At 51.0% G+C, this 26,873-nt stretch overlaps 1 protein-coding gene across 5 annotated transcripts in view; it reads right to left on the bottom strand.

The window, feature by feature from the left end:
• SCUBE2 (signal peptide, CUB domain and EGF like domain containing 2) overlaps positions 1 to 26,873 on the bottom strand; it is a 400,692-nt gene that overhangs the window by 332,365 nt on the left and 41,454 nt on the right. For all 5 annotated transcript variants that reach the window (XM_073659017.1, XM_073659019.1, XM_073659018.1 and 2 more), the window contains exons 5-6: positions 16,898 to 17,023; positions 15,073 to 15,189 (exon numbers count right to left, since the gene is read on the bottom strand). In XM_073659017.1, the coding sequence (XP_073515118.1) occupies positions 15,073 to 15,189; positions 16,898 to 17,023 (243 nt within the window). The remainder of the gene's footprint in view (positions 1 to 15,072; positions 15,190 to 16,897; positions 17,024 to 26,873) is intronic.

Below are 26,873 nucleotides of genomic sequence, written 5' to 3'. Positions count from 1 at the left end.
AGAATAGTGAGTGCAGCTCTGGAGTATAATACAGGAGGTAACTCAGGATCAGTAATGTAATGTGTGTACACAGTGACTGCACCAGCAGAATAGTGAGTGCAGCTCTGGAGTATAATGCAGGAGGTAACTCAGGATCAGTAATGTAATGTATGTACACAGTGACTGCACCAGCAGAATAGTGAGTGCAGCCCTGGAGTATAATACAGGAGGTAACTCAGGATCAGTAATGTAATGTATGTACACAGTGAATGCACCAGCAGAATAGTGAGTGCAGCTCTGGAGTATAATACAGGATGTAACTCAGGATCAGTAATGTAATGTATGTACACAGTGACGGCACCAGCAGAATAGTGAGTGCAGCTCTGGAGTATAATACAGGATGTAACTCAGGATCAGTAATGTAATGTACACAGTGACTGCACCAGCAGAATAGTGAGTGCAGCTCTGGAGTATAATACAGGATGTAACTCAGGATCAGTAATGTAATGTATGTACACAGTGACTGCACCAGCAGAATAGTGAGTGCAGCTCTGGAGTATAATACAGGAGGTAACTCAGGATCAGTAATGTAATGTATGTACACAGTGAATGCACCAGCAGAATAGTGAGTGCAGCTCTGGAGTATAATACAGGATGTAACTCAGGATCAGTAATGTAATGTATGTACACAGTGACTGCACCAGCAGAATAGTGAGTGCAGCTCTGGAGTATAATACAGGATGTAACTCCGGATCAGTAATATAATGTATGTACACAGTGACTGCACCAGCAGAATAGTGAGCGCAGCTCTGAAGTATAATACAGGATGTAACTCAGGATCAGTAATGTAATGTATGTACACAGTGACTGCACCAGCAGAATAGTGAGTGCAGCTCTGGAGTATAATACAGGAGGTAACTCAGGATCAGTAATGTATGTACACAGTGACTGGACCAGCAGAATAGTGAGTGCAGCTCTGGAGTATAATACAGGATGTAACTCAGGATCAGTAATGTAATGTATGTACACAGTGACTGCACCAGCAGAATAGTGAGTGCAGCTCTGGAGTATAATACAGGATGTAACTCAGGATCAGTAATGTAATGTATGTACACAGTGACTGCACCAGCAGAACAGTAAGTGCAGCTCTGAGGTATAATACAGGATGTAACTCAGGATCAGTAATGTAATGTATATGTACACAGTGACTGCACCAGCAGAATAGTGAGTGCAGCTCTGGAGTATAATACAGGATGTAACTCAGGATCAGTAATGTAATGTATGTACACTGTGACTCCACCAGCAGAATAGTGAGTGCAGCTCTGGGGTATAATACAGGATGTAACTCAGGATCAGTAATGTAATGTATGTACACAGTGACTGCACCAGCAGAATAGTGAGTGCAGCTCTGGGGTATAATACAGGATGTAACTCAGGATCAGTAATGTAATGTATGTACACAGTGACTGCACCAGCAGAATAGTGAGTGCAGCTCTGGGGTATAATACAGGATGTAACTCAGGATCAGTAATGTAATGTATGTACACTGTGACTCCACCAGCAGAATAGTGAGTGCAGCTCTGGGGTATAATACAGGATGTAACCCAGGATCAGTAATGTAATGTATGTACACAGTGACTGCACCAGCAGAACAGTAAGTGCAGCTCTGAGGTATAATACAGGATGTAACTCAGGATCAGTAATGTAATGTATATGTACACAGTGACTGCACCAGCAGAATAGTGAGTGCAGCTCTGGAGTATAATACAGGATGTAACTCAGGATCAGTAATGTAATGTATGTACACAGTGACTGCACCAGCAGAATAGTGAGTGCAGCTCTGCAGTATAATACAGGAGGTAACTCAGGATCAGTAATGTAATGTATGTACACAGTGACTCCACCAGCAGAATAGTGAGTGCAGCTCTGGGGTATAATACAGGATGTAACCCAGGATCAGTAATGTAATGTATGTACACAGTGACTCCACCAGCAGAATAGTGAGTGCAGCTCTGGAGTATAATACATGATGTAACTCAGGATCAGTAATGTAATGTATGTACACAGTGACTGCACCAGCAGAATAGTGAGTGCAGCTCTGGAGTATAATACAGGAGGTAACTCAGGATCAGTAATGTAATGTATGTATACAGTGACTGCACCAGCAGAATAGTGAGTGCAGCTCTGGGGTATAATACAGGAGGTAACTCAGGATCGGTAATGTAATGTACGTACACAGTGACTGCACCAGCAGAATAGTGAGTGCAGCTCTGGAGTATAATACAGGAGGTAACTCAGGATCAGTAATGTAATGTATGTATACAGTGACTGCACCAGCAGAATAGTGAGTGCAGCTCTGGGGTATAATACAGGAGGTAACTCAGGATCAGTAATGGAATGTATGTACACAGTGGCTGCACCAGCAGAATAGTGAGTACAGCTCTGGAGTATAATACAGGATGTAACTCAGGATCAGTAATGTAATGTATGTACACAGTGACTGCACCAGCAGAATAGTGAGTGCAGCTCTGGAGTATAATACAGGATGTAACTCAGGATCAGTAATGTATGTACACAGTGACTGGACCAGCAGAATAGTGAGTGCAGCTCTGGAGTATAATACAGGATGTAACTCAGGATCAGTAATGTAATGTATGTATACAGTGACTGCACCAGCAGAATAGTGAGTGCAGCTCTGGGGTATAAGACAGGATGTAACTCAGGATCAGTAATGTAATGTATGTACACAGTGACTGCACCAGCAGAATAGGGAGTGCAGCTCTGGAGTATAATACAGGAGGTAACTCAGGATCAGTAATGTAATGTATGTACACAGTGGCTGCACCAGCAGAATAGTGAGTACAGCTCTGGAGTATAATACAGGATGTAACTTAGGATCAGTAATGTAATGTATGTACACAGTGACTGCACCAGCAGAATAGTGAGTGCAGCTCTGGAGTATAATACAGGATGTAACTCAGGATCAGTAATGTATGTACACAGTGACTGGACCAGCAGAATAGTGAGTGCAGCTCTGGAGTATAATACAGGATGTAACTCAGGATCAGTAATGTAATGTATGTATACAGTGATTGCACCAGCAGAATAGTGAGTGCAGCTCTGGAGTATAATACAGGAGGTAACTCAGGATCAGTAATGTAATGTATGTATACAGTGACTGCACCAGCAGAATAGTGAGTGCAGCTCTGGGGTATAATACAGGATGTAACTCAGGATCAGTAATGTAATGTATGTACACAGTGACTGCACCAGCAGAATAGTGAGTGCAGCTCTGGAGTATAATACAGGAGGTAACTCAGGATCAGTAATGTAATGTATGTACACAGTGACTGCACCAGCAGAATAGTGAGTGCAGCTCTGGAGTATAATACAGGATGTAACTCAGGATCAGTAATGTAATGTATGTACACAGTGACTGCACCAGCAGAATAGTGAGTGCAGCTCTGGAGTATAATACAGGATGTAACTCAAGATCAGTAATGTAATGTATGTACACAGTGGCTGCACCAGCAGAATAGTGAGTGCAGCTCTGGAGTATAATACAGGATGTAACTCAGGATCAGTAATGTAATGTATGTACACAGTGGCTGCACCAGCAGAATAGTGAGTGCAGCTCTGGAGTATAATACAGGATGTAACTCAGGATCAGTAATGTATGTACACAGTGACTGGACCAGCAGAATAGTGAGTGCAGCTCTGGAGTATAATACAGGATGTAACTCAGGATCAGTAATGTAATGTATGTATACAGTGATTGCACCAGAATAGTGAGTGCAGCTCTGGAGTATAATACAGGAGGTAACTCAGGATCAGTAATGTAATGTATGTACACAGTGACTCCACCAGCAGCATACTGGGTGCAGCTCTGATCAGCTGCTAGTCAGTGTGCTGATTACGGGTGTGGTGGCTGCAGATCCTGCTGTGAGCTCCTGATCTCTGGGAACCAACACCTCTCCACCTGGGGACCTGCTCTCTCTCTTTCCCGGAGGGAGAGCTGGTTTCTGGGATGAGTGAAGGAGCCAAGTCCCAGGCTTCTGCTTCCCGAACCAGGCCGGCGGGGGGCAGAAGAAACCAGCAACCGGCCTGCACATCAGAGGACTCGGGGGTGAGACGCTGCACCAGGAGTCGCAGCAATGTGGCTCCTACTCCTCCCGGGATTGTGGAGACCCCTAGAAGCCGCAAGGCTTCCAGCATGGAGGTAAAGCCTGACAGCGGCGTGCATGATGGCGCTACTTCCGGAGGAAAGCGGAGTGCTCACGGAGGTGAGGCCGACCTCCCTGAGGGGAGTTGGGCGCTGCAGGGACCCCGGGAGTCTGTGTCCACCTATGCCTCCCGGGTCATGATCCGCCTCCGTGAGTATGAAGATGCCAGTAAGCTCATCAGGAGGCTCCGGGAGGAGCTGCGCTGCACAAGCGCCAAAGATGCGGGGGCCTCCAAACAGAGCAAGGCTAAACTCCAAGCCGAGGTAAAGCGACTGACCAGCGAGATTCACCTGCTGGAACTGAGGAAAGCTGACATCAGGGAGCAGAGTGGTCATTTCAAAGAAAAACTAATAAATGAAGACCGCTTTAGAGAAATGGCTGATACCAGAGAGCAAAGGCAGGTGGGGCTGCAGCCTGAGAGCCAGGTGGATGATGAGAGTGATGATGACCAGCAGGAAGCCCCACCTGGCAGCCTGCAAAGTCACCCGCAGGCCACGTGCAGCGAGCTCCCTGCAGGACAGGCGACAGTGACATCCGGTCGCAGTTCTGCCGGCTCTGGGGAGGACAGTGACAGCAGCGGCCAGGGAGGGGCGCTAATGGCGGAGATTAAGCTCCTGGAGTCCCCAGTGTGCCTCCAAAACGTCCATCTTGGTGACGATCTACCAGAAGAGGCACCTGGGGGCCACAAAAAGGCAAAGAAGACCAAGCCAAAGCTGCAGGAGGCGGTAAGATACGTATATGCCCCCCTCCCTGTACCCCCTGAGTCGGCGGCAGGCTCAGCTCGCTGTATAAGCCCCGTTGCCCAGCCCAGCCCGGGTTCTGCTGTGGATCCGGTGCAAAGGCGCGGGGAGATTGCACAGTGCGGTAGTGAGGCGCAGAGCTCCGTCTCTGCTTGTAGTAGTGGGGACGCAGCAGGAGGTGCATCAGCCGAGAGGCTGGACAGTGAGGGCGGCCCGGCGGCGGGCGTTCCATCAGGCTACGATGCTGTGGTGCGCTCCTCAGTGGGAGGGGGGAGCAGCCCGGTGTCGGGGGCAGCTCCGGTAGCCTCGGCGCCTCTGAATGCTGTTGCCGCTGATCACTTAGTTGAGAAGCGGCGGCAGTGTGAGGGGGCTGTCGGGGCTGAGCGTTCCGGTCCTCCCACGAAAGTGCTATTTTGTGTTGGCGTCGCTGGTCCAGAAGATCCTGATGCTAAAGATCAGCGGCGCCTAACAGCATCTAAAGATCAGCGGCACATTATTCCGAATGCCAAACAGCGGAAATTACCGACCAATGATGTGGAGGGCACACATAAGACCGGGGGTGAGGTCGCCTCCAGTTCTATGGAGGTGACTGAGCCCCTTGTGCCTGATGCGGAGGTCAAAATGTCATCCGCCATTGTTACTGGTACAGCAGGAATGAATGTGTTGGTGGAGGTGAATGAGGATAATTCATTGTCTAGTGGTGTGGTTGCTGGTTTGGTGGAGGGTGAGATGGAGGTGGGTAATGGTGTTGCTGTTCGGGCTGATGTGGTCACTGGTCCGGTTGCCCCCCCCCCCCCCCCGGGGGTGGCAACACCTGTCCAGAGTTATGCCAGTGTCACCTCCGGGGCAAATAGGGCATCCTCCTCGTCTCCGGGCTTTGGGGATGGCATGTTGCAACGGCGCCTTCTGGAGGCTCAAAAGAAGGGGGAGAGATCACTAATGGTAGAGGGTCGAGAGGTTGATCTATCCTTCTGGATAGAGAGGCATGGCCTCGGGGCCTTCCGAGAGCAAAAAGGGGGGGATACAGTGTGGTCCCTCCCAACAGCCGGGCCAGTCAGTGTGCGTAGGAATGTGGTCCGTCTTCGGTGGAGGGGCAGTGATGCATGTCCTCCAAGGTCTAAAGTTGTGGAGCTCCTGCTGAGGATGGCCTTCAAGGCGATTGACATCTACGCCTTGATACATCCCTATTCCATGCCTGAGTTTGATATCAGCTTTGTTCGGCCGGAGGGGCTTGAGCTCTTCTGGGCGAATTATGAGCTGGCAAAAAATGAGCCCGGCTGGCGAGACTTTGCCGTTCAGGCAGTGTCTTGCCAAAACCAGATCAAGAAAGTGACCGTGATGACTCGTAACGAGTCGCTTTCTTGCTATGACATCATGACGTGGCTTGGTCGGTATGGAGAGGTGGTGGAGATGCCAAAGAAAAACCGCGACGAGTTTGGTATCTGGTCAGGGGCCTGGACGTTTATGGTAAAACTTAAGCGTTCAGGTGGTACGGTTGCCCACATTCCATCGTCTGCCTTCCTGGGTAGGGATCGTATCCTGGTCTTCTACCAGGGGCAACCGAAGCTCTGTCACAGGTGCGGCGACCCCACACACTTCAGTGCAAACTGCACCGTGCAGAAATGTGCGTTGTGTGGGGGTGTCGGCCATCTTGCCACCTCTTGTGTGGAGATTAGGTGCCACCTGTGTGGTGAGTTAGGTCACCCATTCAGCCGTTGTCCTCGCTCCTTCGCTAATGCAGTCGAGAACCCGGTGGGAGTAAGCCGTGAGGCCGATTCTGCTGGGGAGGGGACTAGCAGGGGTGGGGGAGCTGAGGGGCCAGGGAAGAAAAGCAATAAAAAGACGCCTACCCAGCTGAGGCGTCTAGACAAGCGCAGACAGGAGAGGGAGCGGGGCGAGCCCCAGACTACCGGGGCAGCCCCTGTCCTGGATGCCAGTCTTGCTGCTGAGGCCCCAAGGGATGATGAGTTGGAGGAGGAGGTCAGGAGGATCCACAGGGAGGTAACTGCCTCTGCTTCAGAATCCTCCCATTATGAAAGTATGGATGAGGATAATAAGCGGTGGCTAGAGCACAAGCGTAAGCTCGGCACCAAAAAGAAGAGAAAGAAGGGAGATAAAACATCTTCTCCCGCTCTGACCAAGGTACCTAAGGAAGGTAAAACTGACTCCCCTCTAGTTGGTCTTTCTAACCGGTTCCAAGCCCTTGATAACATCTCTTCCTCTGAGGAGGAGGCCGAGGGTGAGGTTCCGGCTTCAGCGGAGCTTACAGGGGGTGCCGAGTCTCCTTCTCCTGGGGATGCAGGGTCCTTGGGGGGAGGGACTGGCCCAGAGTCCGGAGACGAGGACGAGAAAAGAAGGAAAAATGTGGGAATGGACACCTCTGTGTCATTAAAGAGGGGGAAGGATTCCTCGTCTGAGGCAGAGGATAAGGGGAGTGGGAAGAAGAAAGCCATCTAACTCAATCACCAATGATGGCGGTACCCACTCCGTTGACGCTGGCTTCCATTAATGTCGCCAGCATTAAGTCAAATATGGCTAGATTGGCGGCCTTTGATTTTCTCAGCCGGGTTGAAGCTGACATTTTCTTTTTGCAAGAGACCAGGCTGCCAAATATGGCAGAGGTGTTTATAGCTAAGAGGGAGTGGAGACTCGGGCCCTCCTATTGGTCTCTTGCGGCCGAGCCGTATAGCGGAGTGGCGGTCCTTTTTACCGCACCGGTAGAATGCCGACGGGTTATTGAGTTAGAAATGGGGAGGTGCCTGATATTAGATGTCCTCATGAAGGGACAGGAGCTCCGGCTCATTAACATCTATGGTCCCCAATCTAAGTGGGACCGGAAGTGTCTCTTTACGAGGATCAAGCCCTACCTTTTTACGAGTCGGCAGGTCGTCTTTGGAGGGGACTTCAACACTGTCACGAGGCCCCGGGATAGAGGAGGTTCCAGAGACAAGCTGACTTATGATAGCGTCGCCCTTAATAGTATAGCTAGTGAGGCTCGCCTGGTGGATGTCCACATCCGGCACACCCCAGGCCACGAGGGGTTCACCTATCATAGAGGTAACTGTAGGTCCAGGATAGACAGGTTTTATTTAAAGGACGAAGCCGTCTCTTCAGCAGTATCTGTTGTTGAGGTGGAGTTCTCCGATCACTGTATGATTTTGTTTTCCCTGAATGTTACAGAGACCCCCCGGATGGGAAGAGGCTTTTGGAGGCTCAATTCGTCTCTCTTGGAAGAAGCGGAGATAAGACAGTCCTTTGAGGATTTTCTTCAGAGCCAGGTACCCTTACTGGATCTTTGTAGTAGTAAGTCAGAGTGGTGGGAGATGTTCAAGAAAAGGGTGGCGAGATTCTTCCGCCAGCTCTCGAGCCTCAGGAGCCTGGACAGGTATCGCCAGTATCAGGGCCTGAGGAGGAAACTCGAGCATCTTGTCTCAACTGGAGGTAGCCGCGAGGAGATCTCCAGAGTGAAATCTTTGCTAATGAGGTGTCAGTATGATAGACACGCATCTTTGGTTTTTGAGAGGGATTACGGGAAGTACCGCTCGCCCGACCCTTACAGAAACTGCAAGATGTCAGTGAATAGTAAAGTTGTTACAGGACTGGTTGACACTGCGGGGTCCCTGAAAAGATCCAGATCGGGGATCCTGGAGGTCGTCAGATCCTTCTACTCGCACCTCTTGGGGAAGAGGGATCTGGATTGGGATGAGATGTCGGCTTTTCTGGCTGAAGCCGTCCCCGAACCAGGGGTAGACCCCTCTCTTGGCGTTTTGACAGAGATGATCAGGGAAGAGGAAGTTAAGTTGGCGATTGAAGGGCTTGCCCTAAAGAAATCTCCCGGTCCAGATGGCTTAACATCTGAATTCTATAAGACCTTTAAGGACGCCTTGGTTCCCCTCTTGACTGAGGTATTCAATGAGTGTCTTTCCTCGGGCACTCTGCCAAAGTCAATGAGGAGGTCTGCCCTGATCATCTTGTCAAAGGGTAAGGACCCATCTTGCATTGAGAATTGGCGTCCCATAGCGCTTCTCAATGCAGACAGGAAGGTTTTGGCAAAGGTGCTGTTTAATCGGCTGGTGAAATTTGCACCCCAGCTCCTTTCGGGGGCCCAGCATTGCTCTGTTCCGGGCCGCAGTACAATTAGTGCTGTACTCTGTGTCCGAGAGGTGGTGGAGCAGGGTAGGGCTGGCCACTGGAAGGGGTACATGCTGTCATTGGACCAGGCAAAAGCGTTTGATCGGGTTAATCATGAGTACTTCTGGTCTGTCCTTCTGAGGTATGGCCTGCCGGGGGGGTTCGTTGATTGGCTTAAGACCTTGTACGCTGGGGCAGAGAGTTTCCCGCTTGTGAACGGTTGGATTGGCAGCTCTTTTGAGGTTGGGTGTGGTGTTCGCCAGGGTTGTCCCTTGAGCCCGCTACTGTACGCGTTTTTGATTGACCCACTTCTTAGGAGGGTGGAGCGTGGACCGTTAGCTGGGATCGGGATGGACCGGGCAGCACCGGAAGCCACTCTGAGAGTGGTGGCGTATGCCGATGACGTCACCGTTTTTGTTTCCTCTGATGGGGAGGCAGAATGGCTGATGTCAGAGGTAAATCGCTACTCGGAGGCATCCGGGTCTAAGATCAACCGGGATAAGTGTGAGAGTCTCTGGCTGGGAGGAGGAGATCCTGGTTTTGATCTCCCGGACACCCTTCCAGAATCCAAAGTCTCTGCAAAAGTTCTTGGCATCGAATTTGGCCAGGGGGATTACCCCAAACAAAATTGGGACAGCAGGCTAGAGATCGCCACTCAGAAGGTGAACCAATGGAAGGGTTGGTCTTTGACCCTAAGGGAAAGGGTAAACCTGATCAAAACTTACCTGCTCCCTTTGCTGATCTATCTGGGCAGTGTGTGCATCTTGCCAGAGCCTCTCTGGACTCGGGTCTACAGTTTGTTCTTTCAACTGTTATGGGGGAATAGACTGAACCTGGTCAAGAGGGAGGTTACTTACCGTACGAGGAGACTAGGAGGGTTGGGTATGGTCAACCCTGTGGTATTCCTTGTGAATACCTTCATTAAGATCAATATTGCAAACCTCTGGAAAGAGAGGGCTCCTCCGTGGGTATTCTCCTGTAAGGGATGGTTTCAGCCTTTCTTCCAGGAATGGGAGACAGGAGGGCAAGTGAAGGATCTCCGCACACCGCATGGACATCTCCCGGCTTACGCTACCGTGGTTCTGAAGGTAATTCGCCGGTGGGGTCTGGGAATGTGGGAGGTCAGGACTCTGCCAAGGAAGCTCCTTGACAAAAGGGTTCTGTTGACCCATTTTCAGAGGCCTCTGGCGCTCAGGGATTGCCCAAGTCGGGATCTTGGGGTGGGTCTGCATCTTTTGAATTCTATCAGGATCCCCTCGAAGGTTTGGGACTTGGCTTGGCGCTGCTTCCATGGGAAACTGTGTGAGGGACAATCTGAAGTGTAGGAGCTCTGAGGACAGGAACTGTCCTCAGGAGCATTGTGGTACCATGCTTGAAAGCATGGACCACTTCCTGCTTCGTTGTCCCTTTAACACAGAGGTGTACAACAGGGTGGGCGCCTCCATTGGCTGGCCCCGGCTGGCCGGTCTCTCTTATGCGGAATGGGCCTATGGAGCATTCGGAGACCTGGGTGGTCGGGACCGCTGCACCTTATTTCTAGTTAGCGCAGTGGTTAGGTATCACACGTGGAACGCACGGTGCTTAGTATCGACGCAGCGGAAAATCCTCCCAGTGGACGATGTGTTTAGGACCATACTCGGTGACCTGGTGAAGGTGCGTTCTCTGGAGTATGAGAGACTGGGTACACGGAGGGCCGCTCTCCTCTGGAGGGGCTTTTCTTTTAGTGTGCCCTAGTCTGCTCGTCTCCTCTCCTGGTGGGGGGCTGCTGCTGACACCATAGATTTTTGTTTTATTGATCAGTAGACAGTGATGTAGGGCTGCAGGCGCCGAACTTGGGCTTTGTCAGTTGTGGTTATTGTATTGTTTGTTTCTGTATATATTGTATATATGGGTTTGGGTGGAGGTGTTAGGTTGGGTGGAGGGAAAAGGGGGGAGGTGGGTTCATCTTGTGGGACACTGGTTATTTGGGGGAATAACTGGCACTGCCTGATCCGTCCTATGGACGTTGGACTGAGGCATGAGACGCAGGACCAGCTCTCAGGTCAGTGCCGGGGAGGGACTGGTGGGCTCCAGTGTGGGGGGTTTTGTTTTGTCTTGTATATATTTGTATAGTTAGTATTTATTTTATTTATTTAAAAAAAAAGAATGTATATATTAGTTTGTATATAATTTGTCGGTTATTGTTTATTATATTGTTATTTTTTGTTTGGTAACTGGACCAGATGTCACAGTGTAGGTAATTATTATTGTGTATATATGTATAATATGTGTGTGAGGAGAGAGGGAGCGGCTGGACCAGTTCATTACATTGTTTATTTTCTGGTTATTAATTTTGTTATGTTTCTGTTATTATTATTGTTATGTTTTTCATTTTTATAATAAAAGATCTACAGGATGTAACTCAGGATCAGTAATGTAATGTATGTACACAGTGACTGCACCAGCAGAATAGTGAGTCCAGCTCTGAAGTATAATACAGGATGTAACTCAGGATCAGTAATGTAATGTATGTACACAGTGACTGCACCAGCAGAATAGTGAGTGCAGCTCTGAAGTATAATACAGGATGTAACTCAGGATCAGTAATGTAATGTATGTACACAGTGACTGCACCAGCAGAATAGTGAGTGCAGCTCTGGAGTATAATACAGGAGGTAACTCAGGATCAGTAATGTAATGTATGTACACAGTGACTGCACCAGCAGAATAGTGAGTGCAGCTCTGGAGTATAATACAGGAGGTAACTCACGATCAGTAATGTATGTACACAGTGACTGCACCAGCAGAATAGTGAGTGCAGCTCTGGAGTATAATGTAGGAGGTAACTCAGGATCAGTAATGTAATGTATGTACACAGTGACTGCACCAGCAGAATAGTGAGTGCAGCTCTGGAGTATAGTACAGTATGTAACTCAGGATCAGTAATGTAATGTATGTACACAGTGACTGCACCAGCAGAATAGTGAGTGCAGCTCTGGAGTATAATACAGGATGTAACTCAGGATCAGTAATGTAATGTATGTACACAGTGACTGCACCAGCAGAATAGTGAGTGCAGCTCTGGAGTATAATACAGGATGTAACTCAGGATCAGTAATGTAATGTATGTACACAGTGACTGCACCAGCAGAATAGTGAGTGCAGCTCTGGAGTATAATACAGGATGTAACTCAGGATCAGTAATGTAATGTATGTACACAGTGACTGCACCAGCAGAATAGTGAGTGCAGCTCTGGAGTATAATACAGGAGGTAACTCAGGATCAGTAATGTAATGTATGTACACAGTGACTGCACCAGCAGAATAGTGAGTGCAGCTCTGGAGTATAATACAGGAGGTAACTCAGGATCAGTAATGTAATGTATGTACACAGTGACTGCACCAGCAGAATAGTGAGTGCAGCTCTGGAGTATAATACAGGAGGTAACTCAGGATCAGTAATGTAATGTATGTACACAGTGACTGCACCAGCAGAATAGTGAGTGCAGCTCTGGAGTATAATACAGGATGTAACTCAGGATCAGTAATGTAATGTATGTACACAGTGACTCCACCAGCAGAATAGTGAGTGCAGCTCTGGAGTATAATACTGGATGTAACTCAGGATCAGTAATGTAATGTATGTACACAGTGACTGCACCAGCAGAATAGTGAGTGCAGCTCTGGAGTATAATACAGGATGTAACTCAGGATCAGTAATGTAATGTATGTACACAGTGACTGCACCAGCAGAATAGTGAGTGCAGCTCTGGAGTATAATACAGGATGTAACTCAGGATCAGTAATGTAATGTGTGTACACAGTGACTGCACCAGCAGAATAGTGAGTGCAGCTCTGGAGTATAATACAGGAGGTAACTCAGGATCAGTAATGTAATGTATGTACACAGTGACTGCACCAGCAGAATAGTGAGTGCAGCTCTGGAGGATAATACAGGATGTAACTCAGGATCAGTAATGTAATGTATGTACACAGTGACAGAACCAGCAGAATAGTGAGTGCAGCTCTGGAGTATAATACAGGATGTAACTCAGGATCAGTAATGTAATGTATGTACACAGTGACTGCACCAGCAGAATAGTGAGTGCAGCTCTGGAGTATAATACAGAATGTAACTCACGATCAGTAATGTATGTACACAGTGACTGCACCAGCAGAACAGTGAGTGCAGCTCTGGAGTATAATACAGGATGTAACTCAGGATCAGTAATGTAATGTATGTACACAGTGACTGCACCAGCAGAATAGTGAGTGCAGCTCTGGAGTATAATACAGGATGTAACTCAGGATCAGTAATGTAATGTATGTACACAGTGACTGCACCAGCAGAATAGTGAGTGCAGCTCTGGAGTATAATACAGGATGTAACTCAGGATCAGTAATGTAATGTATGTACACATAACTCAGGATCAGTAATGTAATGTATGTACACAGTGACTGCACCAGCAGAATAGTGAGTGCAGCTCTGGAGTATAATACAGAATGTAACTCACGATCAGTAATGTATGTACACAGTGACTGCACCAGCAGAATAGTGAGTGCAGCTCTGGAGTATAATACAGGATGTAACTCAGGATCAGTAATGTAATGTGTGTACACAGTGACTGCACCAGCAGAATAGTGAGTGCAGCTCTGGAGTATAATACAGGATGTAACTCAGGATCAGTAATGTAATGTGTGTACACAGTGACTGCACCAGCAGAATAGTGAGTGCAGCTCTGGAGTATAATACAGGATGTAACTCAGGATCAGTAATGTAATGTATGTACACAGTGACTGCACCAGCAGAATAGTGAGTGCAGCTCTGGAGTATAATACAGGATGTAACTCCGGATCAGTAATGTAATGTATGTACACAGTGAATGCACCAGCAGAATAGTGAGTGCAGCTCTGGAGTATAATACAGGAGGTAACTCAGGATCAGTAATGTAATGTATGTACACAGTGACTGCACCAGCAGAATAGTGAGTGCAGCTCTGGGGTATAACACAGGATATAACTCAGGATCAGTAATGTAATGTATGTACACAGTGACTGCACCAGCAGAATAGTGAGTGCAGCTCTGGAGTATAATACAGGAAGTAACTCAGGATCAGTAATGTAATGTATGTACACAGTGACTGCACCAGCAGAATAGTGAGTGCAGCTCTGGAGTATAATACAGGAGGTAACTCAGGATCAGTAATGTAATGTATGTACACAGTGACTGCACCAGCAGAATAGTGAGTGCAGCTCTGGAGTATAATACAGGATGTAACTCAGGATCAGTAATGTAATGTATGTACACAGTGACTGCACCAGCAGAATAGTGAGTGAAGCTCTGGAGTATAATACAGGATGTAACTCAGGATCAGCAATGTAATGTATGTATACACTGACTGCACCAGCAGAATAGTGAGTGCAGCTCTGGAGTATAATACAGGATGTAACTCAGGATCAGTAATGTAATGTATGTACACAGTGACTGCACCAGCAGAAGAGTGAGTGCAGCTCTGGAGTATAATACAGGAGGTAACTCAGGATCAATAATGTAATGAATGTACACAGTGACTGCACCAGCAGAATAGTGAGCGCAGCTCTGGAGTATAATACAGGATGTAACTCAGGATCAGTAATGTAATGTATGTACACAGTGACTGCACCAGCAGAATAGTGAGTGCTGCTCTGGAGTATAATACAGGATGTAAATCAGGATCAGTAATGTAATGTATGTACACAGTGACTGCACCAGCAGAATAGTGAGTGCAGCTCTGGAGTATAATACAGGATGTAACTCAGGATCAGTAATGTAATGTATGTACACAGTGACTGCACCAGCAGAATAGTGAGTGCAGCTCTGGAGTATAATACAGGATGTAACTCAGGATCAGTAATGTAATGTATGTACACAGTGACTGCACCAGCAGAATAGTGAGTGCAGCTCTGGAGTATAATACAGGAGGTAACTCAGGATCAATACTGTATTATGTGATGGGCTTTAGTGACACAATAGTAATTACCAATGCAGGTCTTGCCATCAGATTGCAGGCTGTACTTTGGGTGGCACATGCAGACGGGCCTGGTGTCTGTATCGTTACATACATGTTGACAAGCACCATTTCCATGATTACAGGTCACTGTGAAGGGAACACCGATAGGGGTCAGAATCAAAGAACGATCGTCTGGTTTCACAACTCACATTTCCTGGCCACTTTGAAACAATTTAAAGGGGTTTTCTAGTTTTCTGTTAATAAATCAATATGCAATGGAAAGTTCTACCACTGTCTAATAAACTTTACTTTTACTTGCTCCCTATTTTCCAGCTTGCGATCAATGAATAAAAATGTCCATTATTAAACACCCAGCATGAGAACCCGAGACTTATTTTATATCCAACAATACTCCTCCATGTCCTGCACGGGGCGGCTGTGGGTTTCTCATAGCGATATATGAGGCTGTGGAGTCCGAGCGCCGGGATCGGCTGTGGAGTCCGAGCGCCGGGATCGGCTGTGGAGTCCGAGCGCCGGGATCGGCTGTGGAGTCCGAGCGCCGGGATCGGCTGTGGAGTCCGAGCGCCGGGATCGGCTGTGGAGTCCGAGCGCCGGGATCGGCTGTGGAGTCCGAGCGCCGGGATCGGCTGTGGAGTCCGAGCGCCGGGATCGGCTGTGGAGTCCGAGCGCCCGGAGCGGCTGTGGAGTCCGAGCGCCCGGAGCGGCTGTGGAGTCCGAGCGCCCGGAGCGGCTGTGGAGTCCGAGCGCCCGGAGCGGCTGTGGAGTCCGAGCGCCCGGAGCGGCTGTGGAGTCCGAGCGCCCGGAGCGGCTGTGGAGTCCGAGCGCCCGGAGCGGCTGTGGAGTCCGAGCGCCCGGAGCGGCTGTGGAGTCCGAGCGCCCGGAGCGGCTGTGGAGTCCGAGCGCCCGGAGCGGCTGGTCCACTGAGGTCTGTGTGAATGAGGACTGAGAAGTGTAAGATCTATATTCAATCAGTGCACGCGAGCATCAATATGCTACCATTCACTGACAGCAAGCAGAGATCAGGGAGACTCAGTGTATTAGGACGCTGCAGAACCTCTCACTATATACTGATTACATTTCGCTGGATTTTGTGGTTTTATGTTTATGAAATCTGCCCATTAATTACAGTTGGAGGCGCTGAAACCTGAGCCTCCCGCCCTGACCCCGATCTCCAGCAGTTTATATAACGGCCCCCCGCCCAATGGACGCAGCGATCCACATGAAGGGGAATTTCTGGGCAGAGGAATGACTGCTGGACGTGAGCATGATGGAGCAAAGCTGCCGGCGACAGGCCAGGCGCCTCAGACTTCTTGTTTTGATGGATTTTTGGAGCTGAAATTTACTCGTTTGTTTATTGAAATAAAACGTTATGAGTCAAAATCTAGAAACAAGGAGACATAAGACAATGAGCCGACCAATCAGGAGTCAGCGTGATCCGAAAGTATAGAAAGTCGGAGAGTTTGTGGACAAAACAGCAGAAATCAGATCAGTGCTGCACTGATAATAGAGGAAGGCCGCAGCGAGGAAGTCCGGGCCTCCAGTGCTGGACATGGAGATCAGCGGAGAGAAGGCGCCACTTATCTGTTTGCGGAGCAGCAGATACAGACAGGAAAGTCTGATACAATGAGAATACACTGCAAATATGAGAATTGAGCCCTAGCTGCACTGAAACATTGTAGCAAAGTCTCAGTATCGGGGTGAGATTTGTGATACAACTGTAACAACACGTCTCCAGTCACTGACAGCAAACAAAGGTCTTGAGAATAAGAAGAAGGTACTCGGGATAACTGAATAAACCTTCTTAGCCTTTACCGCCCCGACCCCAGAAACTCACAGATACAATCTCGTTGGTTCTTTGCAAGTTCAAATCCGGGTCTGCAGTCACACGCCACGCCGCCTCTCGGGGTCTCCCTGCAGATGTGCCCACATCCGTGGTCTTTGTTCATGCAGCTCAAGCCCTCTGAAAAATACAAAGTGAAGGTCAGGGTTTACAGACAACAGCTGGGAAACACCAAATCATGGAGGGAAAGGTCCTCATCATTTGCAAGCATTAATCCTATATTCACTTCATAGATCATGAATTTATTTAGTATGGCGCCACCTAGTGTTCGCAGTGTATAGCAATGTGCACATCCACGTAATGCGCTAAGTGCTGGAGGACACGCACGCTCAGTCCCCTCCACCTAATGAGCCGAGTGCTGGAGGACACACACGCTCAGTCCCCTCCACCTAATGAGCCAAGTGCTGGAGGACACACATGCTCAGTCTCCTCCACCTAATGAGCCGAGTGCTGGAGGACACACATGCTCAGTCTCCTCCACCTAATGAGCCGAGTGCTGGAGGACACACACGCTCAGTCCCCTCCACCTAATAAGCAGAGTGCTGGAGGACACACACGCTCAGTCCCCTCCACCTAATGAACCGAGTGCTGGAGAACAAGCACGCTCATCCCCCTCCACCTAATGAGTCGAGTGCTAGAGGACACACACGCTCAGTCCCCTCCACCTAATGAATCGAGTGCTGGAGGATACGCACGCTCAGTCCCCTCCACCTAATGAACCGAGTGCTGGAGAACAAGCACGCTCATCCCCCTCCACCTAATGAGTCGAGTGCTAGAGGACACACACGGTCAGTCCCCTCCACCTAATGAATCGAGTGCTGGAGGATACGCACGCTCAGTCCCCTCCACCCAATGAACCGAGTGATGGAGGACACACACGCTCAGTCCCCTCCACCTAATGAACCGAGTGCTGGAGGACACGCAAGCTCCGTCACCTCCACCTAATGAGTCGAGTGCTGGAGGACACACATGCTCAGTCCCCTCCACCTAATGAGCAGAGTGCTGGAGGAAACACACGCTGAGTCCCCTCCACCTAATGAGTAGAGTGCTGGAGAACACACAAACTCAGCCCCCTCCACTCAATGAGCCAAGTGCTGGAGGACACACACACTCAGTCCCCTCCACCCAATGAGCCGAGTGCTGGAAGACACACACACTCAGCCCCCTCCACTCAATGAGCCAAGTGCTGGAGGACACACACACTCAGCCCCCTCCACTCAATGAGCCGAGTGCTGGAGGACACACACACTCAGTCCCCTCCACCCAATGAGCCGAATGCTGGAGAACATACACACTCAGCCCCCTCCACTCAATGAGCCAAGTGCTGGAGGACACACACGCTCAGTCCCCTCCACCTAATGAACCGAGTGCTGGAGGACACGCACGTTCAGTCACCTCCACCTAATGAGTCGAGTGCTGGAGGACACACATGCTCAGTTCCCTCCACCTAATGAGCCAAGTGCTGGAGGACACACACGCTCAGTCCCCTCCTAATGAGCTGAGTCACGGAGAACACACACGCTCAGTCCTCTCCACCTAATGAGCGGAGTCCCGAAGAACACACACGCTCAGTCCCCTCCACCCAATGAGCCGAGTGCTGGAGGACACACACGCTCATCCCCCTCCACCTAATGAGCAGAGTCACTGAGAACACACACGCTCAGTCCCCTCCACGTAATGAGCCGAGTGCTGGAGGACACACACGCTCAGTCACCTCCACCTAATGAGTTGAGTGCTGGAGGACACACATGCTCATCCCCCTCCACCTAATGAGTCGAGTGCTGGATGACACACACACACTCAGTCACCACCTAATGAGCTGAGTGCTGGAGGACACACACTCTCAGTCCTCTAAACCCAGTGAGCAGAGTGCTCGAGGACACACACGCTCAGTCCCCTCCACCTAATGAACCGAGTGCTGGAGGACACACACGCTCAGTCCCCTCCACCTAATGAGCAGAGTGCTGGAGGACACACATGCTCAGTTCCCTCCACCTAATGAGAAGAGTGCTGAAGGACTCTTGATTCTGTGCAGAGTTGCCCACATCAGCACTAAGATGGACACGAAACAAAAACTGTTTATGGCACAGGTGGAATCCACACATTACCCATTAATAAAATGGACGCCTTTAACTCCCATCCACAAACATATGCTTTCTACATTGTCTTTTAGTTGATATTTTTTAGCAGAAATTCTAGACAAAAATTGAAAGTTTGCTGCGATTTAGCTGCCAGGATAAATGTAACCGGAGACACATGGAGATCAGCGTCAGGCTGCAGCGTTAATGCAGGTCCGTCATCGTGTGAGTTACACGCGGACGCCTGATCCAACGTGAAACACGATCTCTCTACTGTAAAATCCAGAAGTGCTCGCAGGTCCATAAATCGCAGGTCCTGGAGCGCTGCTACAATATGGCCGCTCTCATAAACCCCACGGGCGCGCTAGGATTTTTTGCATATCTGACGGGCTGAATTACGGGGATGACCGCAGAGTAAGATCCTGGAAACGCCAGACGTTTGTATTGGCCGGGGAACGCTGGGAAGGAATCTATGGGAAAACGCCGGGAAGTTGGAGAAAAATAATTCAGGTGTTTGTTAAAAAAAAAAAAATAGTTACGGCTAAAGAAAACAGCGAGTCGGCTATGAAACTGAAGCCGTCATTGTAACAGCCTATAAAGCAGCGGCTCTGGCTGCTGGAACGCGCCGCACTGCTCCTCAGCATTTTGTTAGGGGGGATTTGTTCGGCTTCAAAACCATAAGGTCAAAAGTTGAGTAATTCCAGGTTGGGGTCTCCAGTGAGTGGTTACGGTTCATGAGCTGCAACTTTTACCATAGGACAGAGAACCGTGGAGACCGAGAACAGAGGAGACAAAGAACCCAGGAGACAGAGAACCGCAGGGACCGAGAACCACAGAGACCAAGAACCGCAGAGACCGAGAACTGCAGAGACCGAGAACCGCAGAGACCAAGAACCGCAGAGACCAAGAACCGCAGAGACCGAGAACTGCAGAGACCGAGAACCACAGAGACCAAGAACCGCGGAGACCGAGAACCGCGGAGACCGAGAACAGAGGAGACAAAGAACCCAGGAGACAGAGAACCGCAGGGACCGAGAACCACAGAGACCAAGAACCGCAGAGACCGAGAACTGCAGAGACAGAGAACCGCAAAGACCGAGAACCGCAGAGACAGAGAACCGCGGAGACCGAGAACAGAGGAGACAAAGAACCCAGGAGACAGAGAACCGCAGGGACCGAGAACCACAGAGACCAAGAACCGCAGAGACCGAGAACTGCAGAGACAGAGAACCGCAAAGACCGAGAACCGCAGAGACAGAGAACCGCGGAGACCGAGAACAGAGGAGACAAAGAACCCAGGAGACAGAGAACCGCAGGGACCGAGAACCACAGAGACCAAGAACCGCAGAGACCGAGAACTGCAGAGACAGAGAACCGCAGAGACAGAGAACAGAGGAGACCGAGAACAGAGGAGACCGAGAACAGAGGAGACCGAGAACAGAGGAGACCGAGAACAGAGGAGACAGAGAACAGAGGAGACAAAGAACCCAGGAGACAGAGAACCGCAGGGACCGAGAACCACAGAGACCAAGAACCGCAGAGACCGAGAACTGCAGAGACAGAGAACCGCAAAGACCGAGAACCACAGAGACAGAGAACCGCAGAGACCGAGAACAGAGGAGACAAAGAACCCAGGAGACAGAGAACCGCAGGGACCGAGAACAGAGGAGACAAAGAACCCAGGAGACAGAGAACCGCAGGGACCGAGAACAGAGGAGACAAAGAACCCAGGAGACAGAGAACCGCAGGGACCGAGAACCACAGAGACCAAGAACCGCAGAGACCGAGAACAGAGGAGACAAAGAACCCAGGAGACAGAGAACCGCAGGGACCGAGAACCACAGAGACCAAGAACCGCAGAGACCGAGAACCGCAGAGACAGAGAACCGCAGAGACCGAGAACCGCGGAGACCGAGAACAGAGGAGACAAAGAACCCAGGAGACAGAGAACAGAGGAGACAGAGAACCGCAGGGACCGAGAACCACAGAGACCAAGAACCGCAGAGACCGAGAACCGCAGAGACAGAGAACCGCAGAGACCGAGAACCGCGGAGACCGAGAACAGAGGAGACAAAGAACCCAGGAGACAGAGAACCGCAGGGACCGAGAACCACAGAGACCAAGAACCGCAGAGACCAAGAACTGCAGAGACCAAGAACTGCAGAGACCAAGAACTGCAGAGACCAAGAACTGCAGAGACAGAGAACCGCAGAGACAGAGAACCGCAGAGACAGAGAACCGCAGAGACCGAGAACAGAGGAGACAAAGAACCCAGGAGACAGAGAACCGCAGGGACCGAGAACCACAGAGACCAAGAACCGCAGAGACCGAGAACTGCAGAGACCAAGAACCGCAGAGACCGAGAACCGCAGAGACAGAGAACCGCAGAGACAGAGAACCGCAGAGACAGAGAACCGCAGAGACCGAGAACAGAGGAGACAAAGAGCCCAGGAGACAGAGAACCGCAGGGACCGAGAACCACAGAGACCAAGAACCGCAGAGACCAAGAACTGCAGAGACCGAGAACAGAGGAGACAGAGAACAGAGGAGACAGAGAACCGCAGGGACCGAGAACCACAGAGACCAAGAACCACAGAGACCGAGAACCACAGAGACCAAGAACCGCAGAGACCGAGAACTGCAGAGACAGAGAACCGCAGAGACAGAGAACCGCAGAGACAGAGAACAGAGGAGACAAAGAACCCAGGAGACAGAGAACCGCAGGGACCGAGAACCACAGAGACCAAGAACCGCAGAGACCAAGAACTGCAGAGACAGAGAACCGCAGAGACAGAGAACCGCAGAGACCGAGAACAGAGGAGACAGAGAACAGAGGAGACAGAGAACCGCAGGGACCGAGAACCACAGAGACCAAGAACCGCAGAGACCGAGAACTGCAGAGACAGAGAACCGCAGAGACAGAGAACAGAGGAGACCGAGAACAGAGGAGACCGAGAACAGAGGAGACCGAGAACAGAGGAGACCGAGAACAGAGGAGACAGAGAACAGAGGAGACAAAGAACCCAGGAGACAGAGAACCGCAGGGACCGAGAACCACAGAGACCAAGAACCGCAGAGACCGAGAACTGCAGAGACAGAGAACCGCAAAGACCGAGAACCACAGAGACAGAGAACCGCAGAGACCGAGAACAGAGGAGACAAAGAACCCAGGAGACAGAGAACCGCAGGGACCGAGAACAGAGGAGACAAAGAACCCAGGAGACAGAGAACCGCAGGGACCGAGAACAGAGGAGACAAAGAACCCAGGAGACAGAGAACCGCAGGGACCGAGAACCACAGAGACCAAGAACCGCAGAGACCGAGAACAGAGGAGACAAAGAACCCAGGAGACAGAGAACCGCAGGGACCGAGAACCACAGAGACCAAGAACCGCAGAGACCGAGAACCGCAGAGACAGAGAACCGCAGAGACCGAGAACCGCGGAGACCGAGAACAGAGGAGACAAAGAACCCAGGAGACAGAGAACAGAGGAGACAGAGAACCGCAGGGACCGAGAACCACAGAGACCAAGAACCGCAGAGACCGAGAACCGCAGAGACAGAGAACCGCAGAGACCGAGAACCGCGGAGACCGAGAACAGAGGAGACAAAGAACCCAGGAGACAGAGAACCGCAGGGACCGAGAACCACAGAGACCAAGAACCGCAGAGACCAAGAACCGCAGAGACCAAGAACTGCAGAGACCAAGAACTGCAGAGACCAAGAACTGCAGAGACAGAGAACCGCAGAGAACCGCAGAGACAGAGAACCGCAGAGACCGAGAACAGAGGAGACAAAGAACCCAGGAGACAGAGAACCGCAGGGACCGAGAACCACAGAGACCAAGAACCGCAGAGACCGAGAACTGCAGAGACCAAGAACCGCAGAGACCGAGAACCGCAGAGACAGAGAACCGCAGAGACAGAGAACCGCAGAGACAGAGAACCGCAGAGACCGAGAACAGAGGAGACAAAGAGCCCAGGAGACAGAGAACCGCAGGGACCGAGAACCACAGAGACCAAGAACCGCAGAGACCAAGAACTGCAGAGACCGAGAACAGAGGAGACAGAGAACCGCAGGGACCGAGAACCACAGAGACCAAGAACCACAGAGACCGAGAACCACAGAGACCAAGAACCGCAGAGACCGAGAACTGCAGAGACAGAGAACCGCAGAGACAGAGAACCGCAGAGACAGAGGAGACAAAGAACCCAGGAGACAGAGAACCGCAGGGACCGAGAACCACAGAGACCAAGAACCGCAGAGACCAAGAACTGCAGAGACCAAGAACCGCAGAGACAGAGAACCGCAGAGACAGAGAACCGCAGAGACCGAGAACAGAGGAGACAGAGAACAGAGGAGACAGAGAACCGCAGGGACCGAGAACCACAGAGACCAAGAACCGCAGAGACCGAGAACTGCAGAGACAGAGAACCGCAGAGACCGAGAACCGCAAAGACAGAGAATCGCGGAGACCGAGAACAGAGGAGACAAAGAACCCAGGAGACAGAGAACCGCAGGGACCGAGAACCACAGAGACCAAGAACTGCAGAGACCGAGAACTGCAGAGACCGAGAACTGCAGAGACCGAGAACCGAAGAGACCGAGAACCGCAGAGACAGAGAACCGCAGAGACAGAGAACCGCAGAGACAGAGAACTGCAGAGACCGAGAACCGCAGAGACCGAGAACCGCAGAGACCGAGAACCGCAGAGACAGAGAACCGCAGAGACAGAGAACAGAGGAGACAGAGAACCGCAGAGACAGAGAACTGCAGAGACCGAGAACCGCAGAGACCGAGAACCGCAGAGACCGAGAACCGCAGAGACAGAGAACCGCAGAGACAGAGAACAGAGGAGACAGAGAACCGCAGAGACAGAGAACAGAGGAGACAGAGAACCGCGGAGACAGAGAACCGCGGAGACCGAGAACTGCAGAGACAGAGAACCCAGGAGACAGAGAACAGAGGAGACAAAGAACCCAGGAGACAGAGAACCGCAGGGACCGAGAACCACAGAGACCAAGAACCGCAGAGACCAAGAACTGCAGAGACAGAGAACTGCAGAGACAGAGAACCGCGGAGACCGAGAACTGCAGAGACAGAGAACCGCGGAGACCGAGAACTGCAGAGACAGAGAACAGAGGAGACAGAGAACCGCAGGGACCGAGAACCACAGAGACCAAGAACTGCAGAGACCGAGAACTGCAGAGACAGAGAACCGCAGAGACAGAGAACAGAGGAGACCGAGAACCGCGGAGACCGAGAACCGCAGAGACCGAGAACTGCAGAGACCGAGAACCGCAGAGACCGAGAACCACAGAGACCAAGAACCACAGAGACCAAGAACCGCAGAGACCGAGAACTGCAGAGACAGAGAACCGCAGAGACAGAGAACAGAGGAGACAGAGAACCGCGGAGACCGAGAACTGCAGAGACAGAGAACCGCAGAGACCGAGAACCGCGGAGACCGAGAACCGCGGAGACCGAGAAAAGCGGAGACCGAGAACCACAGAGACCGAGAACCCAGGAGACACAGAACCGCTGAGACCGAGAACCGCAGAGACAGAGAACCACAGAAACAGAGAACCGCAGAGACAGAGAACCGCAGAGACCGACAACAGAGGAGACAGAGAACCGCAGAGACAGAGAACAGCAGAGACAGAGAACCGCAGAGACCGAGAACTGCAGAGACCGAGAACCGCAGAGATCGAGAACCGCAGAGATCGAGAACCACAGAGATCGAGAACCACAGAGACAGAGAACCGCAGAGACAGAGAACCGCAGAGACAGAGAACCGCAGAGACAGAGAACCCAGGAGACAGAGAACCGCGGAGACCGAGAATCGCAGAGACCGAGAATCGCAGAGACCGAGAACCGCAGAGACCGAGAACCGCAGAGACCGAGAACCCAGGAGACAGAGAACCGCGGAGACAGAGAACCGCAGAGACAGAGAACCCAGGAGACAGAGAACAGTGAGCACAAGTAGTCCAAGGAGCTTACAATTAAAATGCTCCTCCAGGCTGCTGGAAATGAAGTTTAAATGGGTACTCCCAACACTAGGGCAGGTCCTCCACCGGTAGATGGGGCATAGAGGGACGGGCTGGCCTCCACTGGTAGATGGGGCATAGAGGGACGGGCTGGCCTCCACCGGTAGATGGGGCATAGAGGGATGGGCTGGCCTCCACCGGTAGATGGGGCATAGAGGGAACAGGCTGGCCTCCGCTGGTAAAAATTACAACATACATCACCTTCCAGCTGACGTAAAATGGCATTACTATGCCAATAACAAGCATAGACGCCTATGATCAGCACTCGCCGTGTAGTGGATGCCAAGCACAGGAGGAGCCGGAGATCTGTGGCGCGGGTACCAGCGTGAGGCACCAGCGTGAGGCATCAGTGTGAGGCTCCACCGTGAGGCCGAGCTTTACATGTATTTATACCTTACAGTTATATTTTATGACTTTTCCTAATCTCTAAAACCCTTAAATAAATAGAGAGCAGAGACTTTCCTCTGTGCTGCAGTGGATGTTTATACAGTACACATGGCCCCGGGCCCCGCCGCCGGCCAGCACCATTTCCTCCAATGATCCAGCACTGACCATTTGTCTCAATCTGAGCCTTTAAATTACACTTAAGGTGCCCTTGTAATCATCCCCCGGGCGACCTCCGACCCCTGGGGGCTCTGCAACAAATTGCCCCCAATTCCTGTGCTATTCCTCCCTCTGGTCTGAGCTTGTAACATTATCCAACCCAAGTGTAATATAGCTCAATGACAAGAGCAATTACACAGGGGGCTACAGTCCCACCCGACATCCCCCCATGTCATAACCTACTGCTGTATCCTGCACCCCCCATACAGCCAGGAGACGTGAGCGGAACCGAACCACCAGTGTGTATGGGGCCGTACCAATGTATGCACTGATAACGGGGGGCTGTACCAATGTGTGCACTGATAACGGGGGGGACCGTACCAATGTGTGCACTGATAACGGGGGGCTGTACCAATGTGTGCACTGATAACGGAGGGGCCGTACCAATGTATGCACTGATAACGGGGGGCTGTACCAATGTGTGCACTGATAACGGGGGGGACCGTACCAATGTGTGCACTGATAACGGGGGGCTGTACCAATGTGTGCACTGATAACGGAGGGGCCGTACCAATGTATGCACTGATAACGGGGGGCATACCCATGTGTACACGGATAACGGGGGGCCTTACCAATGTATGCACTGATAACGGGGGGCTGTACCAATGTGTGCACTGATAACGGCGGGGCCGTACTCATGTGTACACAGATAACGGGGGGCCGTACCAATGTATGCACTGATAACGGGGGGCCGAACCCATGTGTACACGGATAACGGGGGGCCGTACCCATGTGTACACGGATAACGGGGGGCCGTACCCATGTGTACACGGATAACGGGGGGCCGTACCCATGTGTACACGGATAAAGGGGAGCTGTAACAATGTATGCACTGATAAGGGGGGGGGCCGTACCCATGTGTACACGGATAACGGGGGGCCGTACCCATGTGTACACGGATAACGGGGGGTCATACCCATGTGTACACGGATAACGGGGGGCCTTACCCATGTGTACACGGATAACGGCGGATCGTACCCATTTGTACACTGATAACGGGAGGCCGTAGTAATGTATGCACTGATAACGGGGGGCATACCCATGTGTACATGGATAACGGGGGGCCTTACCAATGTATGCATTGATAACGGGGGGGTCGTACCCATGTGTACACAGATAACGGGGGGCCGTACCAATGTATGCACTGACAACGGGGGGCCGTACCCATGTGTACACGGATAAGGGGAGGCCGTACCCATGTGTACACGGATAACAGCGGATCGTACCCATTTGTACACGGATA

The sequence above is a fragment of the Phyllobates terribilis genome, unplaced genomic scaffold (assembly GCF_046119375.1).
Source record: "Phyllobates terribilis strain yellow unplaced genomic scaffold, ASM4611937v1 Scaffold_13__5_contigs__length_258822181, whole genome shotgun sequence".
In the NCBI taxonomy this organism is placed as follows: domain Eukaryota; kingdom Metazoa; phylum Chordata; class Amphibia; order Anura; family Dendrobatidae; genus Phyllobates; species Phyllobates terribilis.
Note: the sequence above shows the minus strand (reverse complement) of the source record. Positions and strands in the feature narration are given on the sequence as shown.